The sequence below is a fragment of the Astyanax mexicanus genome, chromosome 12 (genome assembly GCF_023375975.1).
Source record: "Astyanax mexicanus isolate ESR-SI-001 chromosome 12, AstMex3_surface, whole genome shotgun sequence".
Taxonomy (NCBI): Eukaryota; Metazoa; Chordata; class Actinopteri; order Characiformes; family Acestrorhamphidae; genus Astyanax; species Astyanax mexicanus.
This window is the reverse complement of record NC_064419.1, coordinates 34390927-34408735: the sequence shown is the minus strand read 5'-3', so window position 1 is coordinate 34408735 and position 17809 is coordinate 34390927. Positions and strand designations below refer to the sequence as shown.

The 17809-nt window shown below is 39.7% G+C and overlaps 1 protein-coding gene across 11 annotated transcripts in view; it reads right to left on the bottom strand.

Moving 5' to 3' along the window:
- Positions 1 to 17809, bottom strand: part of LOC103030651 (citron Rho-interacting kinase) — an 84795-nt gene that overhangs the window by 9946 nt on the left and 57040 nt on the right. For 6 of the 11 annotated variants that reach the window (XM_022670426.2, XM_022670428.2, XM_022670436.2 and 3 more), the window contains 15 exons: positions 15256 to 15449; positions 14993 to 15128; positions 13468 to 13572; positions 10339 to 10479; positions 9293 to 9400; positions 8689 to 8887; positions 7608 to 7781; positions 7243 to 7266; positions 5456 to 5611; positions 5116 to 5290; positions 3574 to 3662; positions 3281 to 3385; positions 2922 to 3091; positions 519 to 599; positions 111 to 246 (listed from right to left, as the gene is read on the bottom strand). In XM_022670426.2, coding sequence (XP_022526147.2) covers positions 111 to 246; positions 519 to 599; positions 2922 to 3091; positions 3281 to 3385; positions 3574 to 3662; positions 5116 to 5290; positions 5456 to 5611; positions 7243 to 7266; positions 7608 to 7781; positions 8689 to 8887; positions 9293 to 9400; positions 10339 to 10479; positions 13468 to 13572; positions 14993 to 15128; positions 15256 to 15449 — 1993 coding nt within the window. The remainder of the gene's footprint in view (positions 1 to 110; positions 247 to 518; positions 600 to 2921; positions 3092 to 3280; positions 3386 to 3573; positions 3663 to 5115; positions 5291 to 5455; positions 5612 to 7242; positions 7267 to 7607; positions 7782 to 8688; positions 8888 to 9292; positions 9401 to 10338; positions 10480 to 13467; positions 13573 to 14992; positions 15129 to 15255; positions 15450 to 17809) is intronic. The other 5 variants (XM_022670431.2, XM_022670434.2, XM_022670435.2 and 2 more) reach the window with 3 other exon arrangements.

Here is a 17809-nt window from a genome sequence, read left to right as displayed (position 1 = left end):
ATCTGTTGTGTTCAAATGGGGCCATCACCATTGCTGTGTTTGTTGTATGATAAGTGAATGCGTCACTGGAAGCGTTACATGAAGAAGCCAGGTGCTGAAGCTTCACTCACCCACTATCATCAGCAGCTTGTCCTGCTCTTTGATGATGTGGATTTGGAACACAGAACCAAGGCCTGGGATGTGAGTCAGCGAGTTCTTAATGACGTTCAAAGCGTACAGACCCTCCTCTGAACCCACCAACACAATCTGAAAGCGCAGGAAAGACAGAAATAATCATTAACGAAAACAACAAATTATGTGATTTTATACCTACATTCTGGTTTAATCCGCTTTAATTAAACTGAACTGTGAGCTAATAGTAATAAATGGTCTATGTTACAAAACCCTAAATAACATTATATGAGTGTACATGCCAAAAGTCATGGGACTGCAGAACATTAATTAATCATGCTAAAAAGTGGTAAATTAAACCTTTACTTTACTATAAATGTCAGTAGTTCTTATATGTATCCTGGTACCTGGTCAGTGAGGGGGAGAGTGCAGTTGATGTCCAGTCTGTCGTCTCCCTCCAGTTTGAGCAGAGAATTACCCAGCAACTTCTGTCCGAAGTGTCCAGAAAAGGTCAGACCTGTTAGTTATCAACTGGCTCACCATGAACACAGATTTCGTTACACATTTATCAGAAGTATTGGAATATTCACACATCAGGAGACCTCCAGAAAAAACTTTGGTGAAAGGGAAATTAAAATGTCTCTTAACATTTGCACATCACAACATAACCTTAACTACAGTGGTGTGAAAAAGTGTTTGCCCCCTTCCTAATTTCCTGATTTTTTTGCATGTTTGTCACACTTCAATGTTTCGGAACATCAAACCAATTTAAATATTAGTCAAAGACAACACAGGTAAAGACAAAATGCTATTTTTAAATAAAGGTGTTTTATTATTATGGGAGAAAAAAAACCAAACATACATGGCCCTGTGTGGAAAAAGTGATTGCCCCCTTGTTAAAATGTATCGTGACTGTGGTTTCTGACACCTGATTACACTGTCTCTAGCCACATCTAGGCCTGATTATTGCCACACCCGTTCTCAATCAAGACATCACTTAAATAGGACCTGCCTGACAAAGTAAAGTCCACCAAAAGATCCTTAAAAGCTACACATCATGCCAAGATCCAAAGAAATTCAGGAACAATTGAGAAAGAAGGTAATTGAGATCTATCAGTCTGGAAAGGGTTATAAAGCCATTTCCAAAGCTTTGGGAATCCAGCAAACCACAGTGAGAGCCATTGTCCACAAATGGCGACGACATGGAACAGTGGTGAACCTTCTCAGGAGTGGCCGGCCGCCCAAAATTACCGCAAGAGCGGAGCGACGACTCATCCAAGAGGTCACAAAAGACCCCAAAGCAACTTCCAAAGAACTGCAGGCCTCACTTGCCTCAGTTAAGCTCAGTGTTCATGCCTCCACCATCAGAAAGAGACTGGGCAAAAATGGCCTACATGGCAGAGTTCCTAGACGAAATCCACTGCTGAGCAAAAAGAGCATTAAAGCTTGTCTCAATTTTTCTAGAACACATCTTGATGATCCCCAAGACTTTTGGGAAATCATTCTGTGGACCGATGAGACAAAAGTTGAGCTCTTTGGAAGGTGTGTGTCCCAGTACATCTGGCGTAAAAGAAACACTGCATTCCAGAAAAAGAACATTATACCAACAGTAAAACGGTGGTGGTAGTGTGATGGTCTGGGGCTGTTTGCTGCGTCAGGGCCTGGAAGACTTGCTGTGACAATGACAATGATCCAAAACACACCAGCAAGTCTACCTCTGAATGGCTGAAAAAAAAAAATCAAGACTTTGGAGTGGTCTAGTCAAAGTCCTGACCTGAATCCGTTTGAGAAGCTGTGGCATGACCTTAAAAAGGCCGTTCATGCTCGAAAACCCTCCAATGTGGCTGAATTACAACAATCCTGCAAAGATGAGTGGAGCCAAAATTCCTCCACAACGCTGTAAAAGACTAATTGCAAGTTATTGCAAATGCTCTGTTGCAGTTGTTGCTGCTAAGGGTGGCCCAACCAGCTATTAGGTTTAGGGGAAAATCACTTTTTCACACAGGGCCATGTAGGTTTGGATTTTTTTTCTCCCTTAACAATAAACACCTTCATTTAAACATAGCATTTTGTGTTTACCTGTGTTGTCTTTGACTAATATTTAAATTGGTTTGATGTTCCGAAACATTTAAGTGTGACAAACATGCAAAAAATCAGGAAATCAGGAAGGGGGCAAACACTTTTTCACACCACTGCATGTAACGAAAAAAAAAATAAACTTGTAGCCGTGCTTTTTCATTCATTATGCAAATAATTATCTGCCTCACAAATGTTATGTAAAACTGGACAGTGGTGAAATGTCCCCCCTCTCTACGTCTTTACAAATTGCTTATTTTCCAGCTGAAAGATAGCAGCTGTACAGGGCTAGGATGGTAACATTAGCTAAGCTAACCTAGTCTTAGCATTTGACTGTAAACCAAAAAATATCTGTCTTTCTCTGTGTAAATTTCACCTGCCTAAATAGCTCTACTGAGGTACATTTCTTAATAAAATTGCATTGTTAAAAAAATCGCATCTGTATTTTAAAAATGTGTTCAATAACTATTTTAAATTATAAAACAAATGTATAATGGCTATTATGTCTATATAATTTATTTAATAATTAAAAAAATGAAAAAAACATATTTGATATTCGACCTTTGGCCAAATTTTGGCCAAACTCTCTATTTGATGAGAATTAGAAACAGAATTGTTTTTATTTTAAGACATGACCTATACTGTACTATATAATAATGTATATAAACTGTGACCTGTCCACTGTATACCAGGATCAAGGAGAATTTAGTGTATCAGTTTTTTGATTCACTCACTGCATCGGCCTCTGCTTTCTCGCGGGCTCCTCGGGCACTGGCCACGATGGCCTCCAACACAGCCACCCAGCGCTGCTTCTCTGGAAAGCCTGAGCACATGAGGTACAGAGTCTGCGCTGGCCAGCATGACGCATGGGGGACAGACTCTAGCTTCAGAACGAACGGCACATCTGAAAATCCAAACACCTCCATTAATACACCTCACACTGGCACAGGGATTCAAGCTCAAAAGCCTGATGTATTTCCAAATGTATTCACACAGTCATTCAGAGTTTTCTGGCACAGTCATCTTGTTTGTCATTCTGCTCTTCTCTCTGGCCGAAAACAAGCCCGTATGGCTCAGTGGGAGAAGCTCTTACCGGATTTGCTTGTGTTGGTCAGCTCCGAGCCGCCCACAGCGCTGTGCACAATCATCTCCCCGTCCGAAAGACAAAGGTCAAGCTCGTCCACAGGTTTCACTGACTCTACAACCCAGCAGAGCAGTTAGCACACTGCTAAATACCAAAATATACTAAAAGACAAAATGATTTACAGTGTGAAGAGCCAGTTTGTGGATTAGCTGCTGACTACTGTGCACTGCGAGTGTATGAATGTGTGTGAGCTTAATTAAGCATTTCAGTTAATCCAGTTAAAGCTGAAAGGAAATAATGACCTTCTCTGGGCTCGGCCTCATAGGTGAGAACTTTATTCCCTTCCAGCACCACGTATTTCCTCTCCCATCCCTGCCCACGCTTTGCATTCCTACAAACAGGAAGAAAATACAATTATAACAATCAAAGTGTTAGTAATTCCATATATGTTAAGTGCCAAATTAAAGGAGAAAAGTGTAACAACTGATCTGAATGTAAAAAAAAGTTATTAATTTGACCTCTGTGTTTTAATCTTTCAGAAAGATATCAATAAAAAGGTGTTGAAAATTGCACTGAAAGCTCACATTCACAACCTGATATGAAAACAATGGCCTTTTGAGTCATCTTTAAGATCTCAACATAAATGGACACTTCTGGAAATTTTGGAGCAACATGTTACAACACATTCTCCACCACCATAATCAGACATACATTGAGGAATTCACTCTGGAATAATGACCTTCTTCCATTGCTCTAAAGGCAAATCTTTATGCTCCCTAACAAACTGAACCTTTTGTGCCAGTTAGCCTCACTGAAAAGAGTTTTTTAAGCCTACTCTGCTGTTTAGTTTAAATGCAATGAGATTTCTGCGAATTATGCACATGGAAAAGCTCTTACTTTCACTATTAAACATATCCCTGAGTTTAAGAGTCATTTTTGTTACATATAACCTGACCAAACATTTAAGTCAAAAATGCTGCTCTCTACTGTACATTTCCAGAGATGGGCCAAATCAATGCCAGTGTGCACTGATTCTGTTCAGGTGGCTTTTAGATTCCTAGTACCTACCCAAGACATGTTAAGTTATAATATGCTGGGTTTTAGTAACTTCTTTTATCTGTAAATGCTAGAGAGACTATAGTTTGGTTTTTGAAAAAGAAGACACTGAACATATAGGCATCCACTATGTTTTCAGGACATTGTGACAAATCTTCAAATGTCTTAAATTGTAGGCTCATGGTAATGTTTGTATGTGTGTGTGTGTGTGTGTGTGTGTGTGTGTGTAAAGGTGGTGGTGAGTTAAATACCTCTTTGCATCCATGCAAATCTATGCAAAATGTCAATATACATAACATAGACACAAATATGAAGTCAACTGTGAAACACATTTTGCTGAACACATTTAATGTTCCTGGTGTCAGACTAATATTTCAGAACGTTCTGTCCAATTATTTTAGCAAGAAGTATATTTTCTAGAACTGAAATCTGTTTAATTAAATTGAATTTTTTTGGGCAGTGATCAATTGGCTGTGGTGAAAACAGTCCAAGCAATGGTTGATGTAGTAAAACAAGTGCATGCTTAATACTAAGAATGTGAGGTCTCATGTCACGTTCCCATTCGCAGTGTATTATTATTAGCATGCAAGCTTCTAGTGTATAAGCTTCCACCTGCTGGTGGAAATTGGCTTCTACTTTACAATGGATTTGTTTCCTTTTGTTGTCTGGAAGTAATTTTCTGCAGGGCCTGGAAATCTCCTGACTGTGTGCTTCTACTTTGCAGCTGTGAGGTAACCTTTGAAACCTGAGCTCCACAGTAACAGATTTTCAGTGCAGTGTGTTCTGACCTGGGCTGCTTCATCCAGCCCTCCAGTCTCATGTGTCCACTGGAGTCTTTGAGGCCAGAGGAACTGCCCTTTTCTCTACTCAGAGCCTCAGACAGGTGCAGGGCATACTCAGTGGGCACACCGCATGTAGCTGGCAGGTAGGGGGAGCATTTTGGGTGGCACAAAGCATGACATTCTAAAGCAGAAGAGAAAATACAGTTAAAACAGTAGCGTTAGGGTAGGATTAGTCTCTTCCACTGACTCAAATCTAAATCTTATCAATTCTAAATTATAAGAAAGGTCACAAAAATAATCTATATGACTTAATAGATTTAAAAATGTTTTTTTTTGTACAGCATACCAATACAGGTAGCAGCCTGTCGGCCAAAGTGGACGATGTCCAAACACACGGTGCATTTGGCCGCCCTCATGTTGAGCCCCTGGGTGAAGCGGTGAGGGGTGTTGTGGGTACCGTGGGTACTGTGATGGAGTCTTTCCTTCACACGTCGTGCATACTCTAAACAGTGAAAACAAAAAAGCTTACTTATCTGTAGATCATCTGCCATTCTGCTTATAAAAAATATTCGTCCCTCTGGATGTTTTTTTCCTTTTATTGCTTTTATGAATGGAATCGTGGTCAATATAGTATGGCTTTTCAACAGGAATTTACAAACAAAACATCTCTGTAATGTCAAAGTGAAAAGAAATTTCTACAAAGTAATGTCAATTAAATAAGACTATATAATGTAAAATAAGCGACTGCATTTTTTTATTTTTATAATTTTTCCCATTTTCTCCCAATTTACACGGCTAATTACCCAACCCACTCATTAGGACTCCCCCTATTACTAGTAATGCCCCAACACGTGCAAACACATGCTTCCTCCGATACATGTGAAGCCAGCCACTGCTTCTTTTCGAGCTGCTGCTGATGCAGCATTGCCGAGCAGCCAGCGTGCTTGGAGGAAAGCGCAGCGACTCGGTTCTTATACATCAGCTCACAGACGCCCTGTGCTGCAGACATCACCCTAGGAGTGATGTGGGGAGAGAGCACCATCTACCCACCCGGAGGGAGCAGGGCCAATTGTGCTCCCTCTGAGCGCCAGCAGCTTGATGGCAAAGCTGCATGAGCTGGGGTTCGAACCTGCAACCTCCCGCTCATAGTGGCAGCGCTTTAGTCGTGGCTAGTTGTGCCGCCCACGACTGACCTAATTTAACAGGTGCTAGTATTCTCAGAATAAGTGGAGAATGTGTATCCAGTGATATAACATATAATATTGGGACAAAAGTACATTTTGTGCATATTTCTGCTCACTTATTTGATATTATATACACATTACATGCATTATTTTTATGGAATTGACATTGACTTTGCAAATTTGTTTCACTTTGAGAAAGAGCCTAGAACAGGCAAAGGAAAAAATGGGGTTAATATTTTTATAGGTGCTGTAAAAGCAAGCAACAAATCATCAGTATAGCCATTTTTTTAACTATATATAGAAACAGAAGTATAATAATCTGGAAGATATTGCTCCTTCTTAAGCAAAGCTGTCTATAATGATAGCTGTGACATGCAGCTTTTTACTGAAATATTGTACTGTACAGTATAGGCGTGTCACGATAATCAGTTTTCTTTGGATTATATTTTGTTCCAGAAATAATACTGATAAATCATATTATTGTCCTTTAAATACCATGATATTATATGCCACTGATATAATAATGCATTTGCACATTAACTTTTACTGTGACAGGCCTACGTATTTTTAGCATTTCTAAGTGTGTAGAGTGAGAAGTAAAACATGCAGATTCTATCAGCGGCTTTCAGAGATAAGCTCATTGTCCTTGACCGACTAAAATGTTAGATAATGGAAATAACTTGAATTTATGCACCATTGTTCAGTCTTGATTTGCACGCTGTAGAAATAATACAGATCAACACCAAATCTGGATTCTGCCCGTCTGTACACTTCCACCTTTTACTTCATTCATAAAAGCACTGCTGGAACACAAAGGAGAGCTTTGATTTATTTAACTAGAGTGGATGCTTATGAAGTGGCTTGGCTTTTCCGGAAAGCGAGCTTATCTCTGGAGATAAAGAAAGAAAAAAAAAAACAGAGAATCCTGGCTGATTGCATAAGAACTTACTTTCAGAAGTGGCTCTCCTTATTTCTGCAGGACGGCGACAAAAAGGACAATGAATATGGAGAGACATAAAAAACACTAAGCTGCAGAGAAGATGTGACCAATTTGGGATGCATTTGGCAAGCATTTGCTTCCTTAATGAAGATCATATCAAAGCAATCCACAGTTATATCAAAAGTCCCTGTCACTTTCTTACTTTATGCAATTTTCTTTTTTTTTCTCTAAGCACTTGCAAACTGCTGATGCACAAAAAGACCAAGTTGGCCTAGTTCTTCTTTTATCATACAAGGAGATTTTTTCAATATGTGGTAACTAGTTGATTATTACAAGGAATAATTACTGGTATTAAAAGGATGGTATCTGCTCACCATCAGGGTTGTTGGTCTCCTTTCGGCGGCTGACGTTGGAGGAGGGCAGGTTAGGTGGGTTGGGCTGATGCTCGGGGGATTTGTTGGATTTGGTAGACATCATGAGCTGCTGCCGGGCCAGACCCGGGGTGGCAGGAGTGCCACCATGTTCTAGGGCTTTATTAAACTGCATGGCTGAGAGAAGGGATATTAAGGTGTAGAAAAGAAGGGCAAACATTAAAAATTGCTTAATTTATTGAGGAATATTTTGCTAACAGTCAAACTATTAAAAGTCAGCCAGGACTTTTAGATTCAGTTTCATATGTACACTCATATGATCACTCTGAGGCAAGTGGCAGCTCATAGTGGTCCGCTGGAACATCCAGAGCTCTTTGCTTTAGGGGTGCAGGAAAAAATCGATTCGAGCTCGAATCGCGTTTCTAACATTGAACGATTTAGAATCGATTCTCATTTTCCAAAAATTGGGTATTTTTGCGGGTGTTGCTCTTACTGCCTCTCCCTATTAGGCTACAGAGGGGTGTGTAGTGTCGTGTTACGGTGTGGGATTCCCAAAGATTCACAGCCCTACTTTGCTTGCAGTGAAAAAGAGCTGCAGCATACATGTAATGGAGTTTACATGGAGATTACATGTTGCCAAATAAATAAGCATCATGTTCCATGATTCCCCATGACATACCCCCCCATAAGGTCTCACAAAATAACACCTCACAAAAGGTGTGGACATTCTCACACTTAATGATCTATTTACATACTTATGTCCCATGTGTTTAGCATATCAGTGTAATATTGCATAATCAAAACAGACAAAAGTTTGGCTTAACAGTGGTACTGCTCCTATTATTATTATTATTTTTAACTAATCCACACATGAAGTCACTTCAGGCAAGTATGGCTCATCATTCAGGCAGGCAGATTTAATGATAGTAATTGGTAAAGCCTCAGCGGATCCAAAACAAAACCCAAATAACACAAACGCAACAGCTCTTTCTTCACCAGTTTTTTGCAGAGCTCCACTGAAGAGCTGCCTTTTTTGCAGCCCCAAATAATCTCTGTCTACATTCCTGCCAAACGATTTTCTCACCCTCTCTGAGCTCCATGCGTGTCTTTTGCAGGGCCTCCTCCAGTTCAGAAGAGCGAGCACGTTCTTTATCCAGTGCCGCCTTCATATCACTATACTGTAGGGGCACAGGGGTCACGACAGGCACAGTGGGCACTTGAGTCTGGCCCTGGGCAGCCAACGCCGCCAACAGGTCCTCCCGACGCCTGCCACTGAAGATGCCCTGCAACAGAGATAAAGGCAGAGTGAACCGCCCAGGCTCCTTCATCCAGCAACTGAAGCTGAACATCATGAGAACTGTAGCTTACTCAGTCAGAAGGTGCAGGGGTTTAGATATTCAGTCAGATTAGGTGTCCCTATCTGCACATCACATCACATCACGTATCTGCACAGCTGTGATGCTCGGGCGAGGGTTTACATGCAGGTTGTTTTAGTGCACTTTTGTTATTTGAAGAAAAAAACGGCACGATCACTAATGGACTGTGCACCATGCACTGTTGACGTGCACTTTTGGACCATACTTCCTTATATGGTTATAGGGACACCTAATATGGGCTTCGATGAGAAGCGTTTTCAGCAAGCAGTTAGTCAGGTGGGTTAATGAGGAGAATGCCCAGCAGACTCTGACCTTTTTCTTCTTAGAGGGGTGGTCTACCTTGGCCTGCAGGAAGTCTATCAGCTTGGTCTGCTGCGTGATGGTGCCCTCCATCTTCACTTTCTCGTGAGAGTACACCGCCTGCAAGGTTACAGAATTTACAGAATTTATTAATAACTACCCGTCAAAAGTTTAGACACACCTACTCTACACCTACACCTACTTTTCTATCATTTTATTTCTAATTTTCCCATTTTCTCCCCAATTTTGCACAGCCAATTACCCAACCCACTTATTAGGACTCTAGTGGACTCTATCACTAGTGATGCCCCAACACACCAGGAGGGTGAAGACTAACACATGCTTCCTCCGATAGATGTGAAGTCAGTCACCGCTTCTTTTCGGGCTGCTGCTGATGCAGCATTGCCGAATAGCATCACAGCGCACTCAAGAGTCAAGTCAAGTCAAGAGGCTTTTATTGTCATTACATCTGAGTACAGGTACACAGTGTGATGAAATTACGTTCCTCCGGAACCATGGTGCAACATAGAACAACAAGCAATAGACAACATAAAGTGCAGGAGTGACGACAGTGCAACATAAAATTATAAAATTATAACACTAAATAACAATAAGGAAGGAAAGCGCAGCGACTTAGTTCCGATACATCAGCTTATAGATGCCCTGTGCTGCGGATATCACCCTTTTAGTGATGTGGCGAGAGAGCGCCATCTACCCACCCGGAACTCTTCGTCTTCCTTTCCTGGGGTGGTCCTGATGAGAGCCAGTTTCATCATAACATATTCGATGGTCTTTGCAACTGCATTTGCACATTTTTTGGACTGACTGACCTTCATTTCCTAAAGTATTTTTCTTTACTTTTTTCTTTACTCAGTTAACAGCTGTGCTTTACTCAGTTAACAGCTAAAGCTGTTTTCATAGTTTGGACGACTTTAGTATTAATCTACAATGCAGAAAACTTTAAAATAAAGAAAAAACACTGAATTTACAGTCTTCAAACTTTTGACTGATATTTTACTTAAAGTTGATATGTAATTTATGGTGTGTTGCAGGTGTACCTGTATGTTTTCCAGCTGATACTCCAGGTCTGTTCTCTCAGTCTTCAGTAGATCAGTCTGATCCAATGCGTCCTGCAAACCTTGCGTCAGTCTGAAAATGTGGCTCTTCTGCATGTCCAGCTGCTGCTGCAACTTTGCTTGCTGCACATAAACAGTGCAGAATTCTTGCATCACATTTGTGCACATCAGTACCCTCTCGTAAGAATTGTTATTTATTTTATAGGCTTGTGGATATTTATTAAATACTACTAAAAATAAAACACTGCAACAAATGTTATCTGCTGATTAGCCTCTCCTTATACATAACCCAATAAAGACATTCATATGAGCAAAATGTAGAATTGAGAAGCTGTACAGAGCCAGTCTACTCAAACCTACTGAAATGTTTTTTTTTATAAATATTGCATTCCTTGGATTTCATGTCATTTTTTTTGTAACAAGTCATATATTATCTATTTATTGGCTAATGTTTTTGTCTTAATTTAATATAAGCTGTGATGTGAAAAAGAATTCAACAGTGTTTGGAGTCCATGAGTGCCACTGCATGTGTGACACTGTGTTTGGTGTGCTAGGGTCTTTGTACCTTCAGTACAGGCCAAAAGTTTGGACACACCTTCTCATTCAATGCATTTTCTTTATTTTCATGACTATTTACACTGTAGTGCATCAAAACTATGAATGAACACATGTGGAGTTTTATGTACTTAACAAAAAATGACCTGACCTCCACCGTCACCAGACCTGAACCCAATCCAGATGGTTTGGGGTGAGCTGGACCACAGAGTGAAGAAGGCAAAGGCCAACAAGTGCTAAACACCTCTGGGAACTCCTTCAAGACTGTTGGAAAACCATTTCAGGTGACCACCTCTTGAAGCTCATTGAGAGAATGCTAAGAGTGTGTAAAGCAGTAATCAGAGCAAAGGGTGGCTATTTTAAAGAAACTATATATATTATATATATATATATATTTTTTTTTTTAGTTATTTCACATTTTTTTGTTAAGTACATAAAACTCCACGTGTTCATTCATAGTTTTGCTGTCTTCAGTGAGAATGTACAATGTAAATAGTGATTGAAAAAGAGAATGTGTGATCAAAATTTTGGTCCTCATTTTGTTATGGTCGCATTTCATTTTGCTAAAATATAATTTTGCTAAAATATGTGATTTATGAACATCAAACAGCTGTGGTTCTCAATGTTTTTGTATACTTCATTGCATATTCTATACCACACCATCTCCACCACATGAGGAGCTTGTTGATTAGTTAATGAGTTGAATCTGGAGTGCTAAATGCGAGAAAGCATGGGGGTTCCTAGAACTGGGACTGGGGTTTAAGACTGAGGCTTGTTTCCATGACTACACAGATTTGCATAACTAGCAACTGGAAGAAGACTTCCGTGTTAATGAGTGTGACCTTAGCAGTGAAAGTGTTGACTTTAATTTCATGAATTTCTGAAATGCCACGCAATGTTGCAACAGCCAGACTCTTTCTGTACTCTCATCCAAGAAACATCAGACACTGATTATAGGCGAACATCTGTGACAAAATATCTTCCATTTTCAATCTTACTGCAAGCACTGATAACAATATACACAGACCACCTCCTTGCTTCTACACACACTGTCCATTTTTCAGCTCCTCTGAACATATCGTCTTTCTGTTTCACTGCATAATTTATTATCCCCTTTCACCCTGTTCTTCACCCTGGTGGGACGTTATCAGTGCTGCAGTGACACTGACATGATGGTGGGGTGTTAGTGGTGTGTTGTGCTATTACGAGTGAATCATACACAGCAGTGCTGCTGGAGTTTTTAAACACTGTGTCCACTATATTAGATACTCCTATATCTAGCTGCTCCACCTTATAGATATAATGTCAGACAGAAGCTGAATCTAAATCTCTTGCTGCACAGTTTGCTTTGTATAGGTCATCCTCTATCCCGAGGTGATTAAAAACTCCAGCAGCACTTCTGCAATTGATCCACTCATGCTAGCATACAAGCACAACACACACTAACACACCACCACCATGTCAGTGTCACTGTAGTTCCTAGAAATACATACACTGTGGTGATCCTGTGGGGTCCTGACCACTGAAGAACTGGGTGAAAGGAGGGTAAATATGTACACTCTAATATTTTGCTGGAACGCCTTTAGCTTTGATTGCTGCACATATTCGCTGTGGCATTGTTTCAGTAAGCTTCTGCAATGTCACAAGATTTATTTCAATCTAGTGTTGCATCAATGTTTCACCAAGATCTTTAATGCATTAATGATGGTAGAGTCTGACAGCTGCACAAAGTCTTCTCCAGCACATCCCAAAGATTCTTAATGGGGTTAAGGTCAGAACTCTGTGGTGAACAATCCGTGTGTGAAAATGAAGATCTCATGATGAGCTCCCTTAATCACTCTTTCACAATTCCAGCACCATGAATCCTGACATTGACATCTTGCAATATGGTCGTGTCATCAGGGAAGAAAAAATCCATTGATGGAATAACCTGGTCTATATTCAGTATATTCAGGTAGTCAGCTGACCTCATTCTTTCAGCACATACTGTTGCTGAATCTAGACCTGATCAACTGCAGCATCAACCCCAGATCATTTGCTTAGATAAATCCAGATGGAGACTTTTTTTGGCTAGGCAGTATATGTATGTAAAAGTAGGTAGAAAATTTGTTTTTATGAAAATACACAGTGCTCCAATAATTTCAATGGATTCAAAAAGTGGACAGAGAGAGTAGAAAAAAGGATGGAGTAAAATTAATATGCAACTCATGCAGTCATAAGTTTGAGAGGGGATTTAGTGTGAGCACACTTAATGTTGCAATTTAAGACTTGGAAATTCAAAAATAAAAAAAGACATCACTCTGCCTACCCCTGGTGTTATCTAATCTCCTCCGACTGTAATAAAGTTGAATTTATTGCTGAGTCACACCTTCCTCTACTTGATTGATTGCACCTCTTCTGCGCTATTGATGTGACTCCCTTCACAGTGACGTCGCACCTAATCTCATCAATACTGCGGAAATCAAACCTGCTGCATGCCCTGACAATAAAATATTCTTCAACTTCATCCAGAGATCAATTCTCTGAAAAACTAAAAGGCAGTAACCCAATAAATACCTCGTCCACCAGCCTCTGTTTAAGATCCCGCTCGGTCTCCAGTTTCTGCTGCAGACTGCGAGCATTCATCTCCAGCATGGCATGCTTCTTCTCCAGATCACTTAGCTAAAAGGGTAATGAATGAAGAGAATCAAGCTTTAATACCCCCTCCATTCATTAAAGATACATAAGGGTCAACAGATCAATTGGCAATATCATTTAAAATATGCAGCAACAAATGAATGAAGAAAAATCTATAGTAGTGTAGTGTGTAGTTTATTTTGTATTCTGAGTTTAATAGTATCCCTGTAACTGCATGCAAACAGCTATCCTTCTGTTTCTGTGAATTCAACCATTGCTATTCTTAAGTAGGCCTGTCACGATAAGATTTTTTTGTGGACGATATATTGTCCTAGAAATTATTGAGATGCACAACATTTTTCTAATTTTTCTATTAAATGCTACTGACATAATGAAACACAAAAGCATAAAAAGGCATTTACACACTTTTTTCTTAAAGACAACAAAGTTTGAATTAATCATTTATTATAATTAGTTTGGGAATTATATACTTATTTCTTCACCTACTTTAGTTCACACTGTGTGTATGGAGTCACAGTTATTGAAGCATGACTGAATAAAATACTGTTCACTGCTACATGTGTGAACAAACATACAAATAAACACAGATATCATGATTATCAAAAATTATTAAGGTTATGTTTATGATATTTTATGATAAATCGATATTGCAATTATTGTGACAGGCCTATTCTTGAGTGATGCAGAAGAACTTGTTCAGGTATTTAGGCTATTTTCAGACATCAGTTCTGTTGAGATGACTGCCCTCATGATTATTTGTTGATTACATGATTATTATAAGTGATTACAGTGGATTTGCCTGTCTAGACATCACAAACCTATCTACATTGTTTGGTGTAATACTCTGGACTGGACGTGGTCATTGTATGTTGTGTTGCAAGTGATGAAAAAGAAAAAAAAGAAAAACAATTTACTGTAAATGATCAGAACGATCAGATTAATACATCTGTAGATCTAAAAATATCTGATTGTAAACAACATTTAAAACCACCAAATATTTTTTTTCTAGTAAAGATGTATGTAAAGATGTATGTAGTACAGTTTGTGTGTCCGATGACAACCATATACAGCTCTGTAAAAAATACAAGACTACTTAAAAATTGTTTATTTTATTATTTTACTCAAACATAAACTTATAAATAGTAAAATCAGAGAAACTGATTCAGAAAGTGAAGTGGTCTCTTAATTTTTTTCCAGAGCTGTATATGTATTGGATTATTGTTAATTGCACTTTATCCCTATGCACCATTGTTACATGGTCAAATACCTGTATGCTTCTCGACTGTGTTTTATAAATGTAATTTTATTTTACTGAAATCCAACTGATATATCACTTGCATGATAATATAAATCACTCTGTAATCTATGTATTTGTGTATCCACCACCATGGCTGAGTCAAGTGTTGAGGGATGTGGACCGCATCACTGTCATACAGACATATACCGTGTCAGAGAGGCCTTCAGCTTTCAGTTTCTGATCCTTCAAAGCCTGCTGTAGCACCAGGATCTCAGCCTTGTGCTCCTTCACCGCCAGCTCAACGGCCTGACGAGACTCTGAAGTTCGCTGATCAGCACGCAGCCTGAGAAACAGGGAGAGAAATCCTCTGTTGACAATATTGTGCTCTTTACATTGAATCTTGAATATTGAAAATAAGGAATATGATCACTGATGTGTGTGTGTGTGTGTGCAGTCTTGTGGGCTGTAACCTGTTCTGTTTCTCATTGTCCAGCTGTCTCTGTATATCTCTGGATCTGCGCTCGGCCTGGTTCTTCTCCTCCTCCAGAGCACTCCTCCAGCTCTCCCACTGCCTCTCCTTCTCCAGCAGCTCATCATTCAGAGTCTCCAGCTCCAGCACCTGCTCCTCCAACATGGTGCACGTCGTCTTCAGGGTTTCTATGTTCTACACACACACGCAAAAATACGCCCACTCGAGCATTACCAATTCATTCTGACTGATTGATTATTCATGTGCAAATTATGAGGTGATGTGTGCCGTTAAAAGTCTGGTCCACAAAAGCATCGTTATGTAAACACCAAATCCATGATTCATTTTCATTCATTATTCATTTGTCTCTGGATCCGTCACAATAATTATGGTATTCATTTATCGTTTAACATATGGACATGACCTCAAAATTTTTTGCTGACCTCAATATTACACGTTCTGTTTTTTTTCTATGAGAGAAGCCTATTAATGTCAATTAGCCAGTGTGTCAACTTCAGTTAAAAACAATGTTTTTTGGGTCACCGAGTGGACCAGCGATCTAATGTGCTGCCACAATTTGATCATGAGATCGCTAGTTCAAATCCCACTCATGCAGCTTGCTATCAACTGCCAGAGCCCTGAGAGAGCACAATTGGTCTTGCTCGTTCTGGGTGGGTAGATGGCGTTCTTTCCCCTGATCACTCCCAGGGTGATGTCTGTGAGCTGATGTATCGGAACCGAGTCTCTGTAATTTCCTTCGAAAATTTAAGTGTAAATGTAATGTTATGCTAATATACTATTGCTATATTATTATTATATCCTAAAATGACAATAATGTTATTGATTGCTATAATGTCTGTGACAATATTTCGTTCAAACAAAAACAGTTACTGTGACAGGTCTAACAGGTCTTATTGATTTCATTAAAAACTGCAATTGAAGGAGATTAATCCAAATAGATACAACTCTGACCATTTTGTCCAGGTTTTTTTTAACATGGTTGATGTTAAAACATAACGTTACATGGTCAGACTGACCATTAAACCACGTGTTGTACAAAAAGTTGAGGTAACTTAAACTTAAACTAAAAATCATTTTAGATTCACATTCATATTTTTAGTTAATCTTAACTGATTCATTTGAGTATTTTTGTTAGTTCATTTGTTAGTTCTTTGAGTGAAATATGAGCTGCAATTCAAAATCTAGGCTGCAACCATGGTGGGTCCTTAGTACAACTGTGCTATAAAGACCCTTTTTTAGTAGCCTAATGTTTATACAAAGAGTCACACAACAGTCTAGTGAGGCAGCATAATGACACAATCACAAAATAGGTTCTGCCTCTTGAAAGTTGTGAAAAAAAAAATTAAATCAACTCCTGAAAAGCATCTTTTTCCATACTAAGCATGTAGTTCTCTCTCACTCGCCATCATATACTGTATGTCATGTTGTATTTGCCTGGTCTTAATACTGAAAAATGTGTCTAAAATATTGTCATGTGCAGGAAATTGCACAGTATTTTCATAAGGCGGTGAGTGTGGCTAAGCAGCTTTATGAGTTTCTGAGACTTGATTTGCAGTGTTTTAACCACTGCACCACTTGAGAGTGACACAGCAGAGAAGGGCAGTAATGAGGAAAGAGGCTGAGAGAGATGGAGAGAGAGAGAGAGAGAGAGAGAGACAGAGAGAAAGAATTGTGGAGAGGTTCTCCAAATATAGGTGCATAGCTGCAGCGCTGCTGCCCGTGTGAAGTCCAACGCAGCCGGGGCAGAGGGGAACGGAGAGAGAGTGGATGACACATCTCTCCATCCCACAAGCGTCTATGATTACCATTCGCTCGTGTTATACAACAGCCAGCACTGAGACACCGCACACCCACACACGCCGCCTCCCACATGCGTGCCGCAGCAGCTCCACTTCGCTCTTTCTCTCTCGCATATACACACACGCAAACACACACACACACATACACAGCCTCTGCTTTCCTCCACCCTCCTGCTTCTCCACCATCTTGTTAGAAGCTTCTGGCATTATTGTCCAGATTGTAAGTATCAATCACACTGTAAACTGAACTGAACTAAAGCATGGAAGTATCCAGTCTAGTCTTTTTTCATGTCATCAGTTTTTGTAGTTTTATGCAGTCTATGTTTTGACAGCACCTGTCAGTCACGTCCTCATTGATCATTTAAATCAAGAAGGAGCTGCCAGCTTCCATGTGTGTGAACAATACTGTGACTAAGCCTACTAATGTATAAAGCTATTTATCTGGGCAGCAAGCCTTCATTTTTTATACTGGAGCCAACAACTCAACACACTTTGAATAAAACATTAATTGTTCAAATCAATATGTGGCATCACCAGCCTCAAAATCTCAATCTCCCTATTATAGGACCAACACTCAGACGCATAGATCATGCAAACTCCTCGGCTGACAAAGCTGGCGCCCCAGCTGGTCTCATAAATGCTTGACTGGTGATAAATTGAGTGTTGCAATCCTGAGAAACCCTTGCTGTGTGGGTGAGCATTATCCTGATGAAAAATGCCAGTTGAGCCACTGAG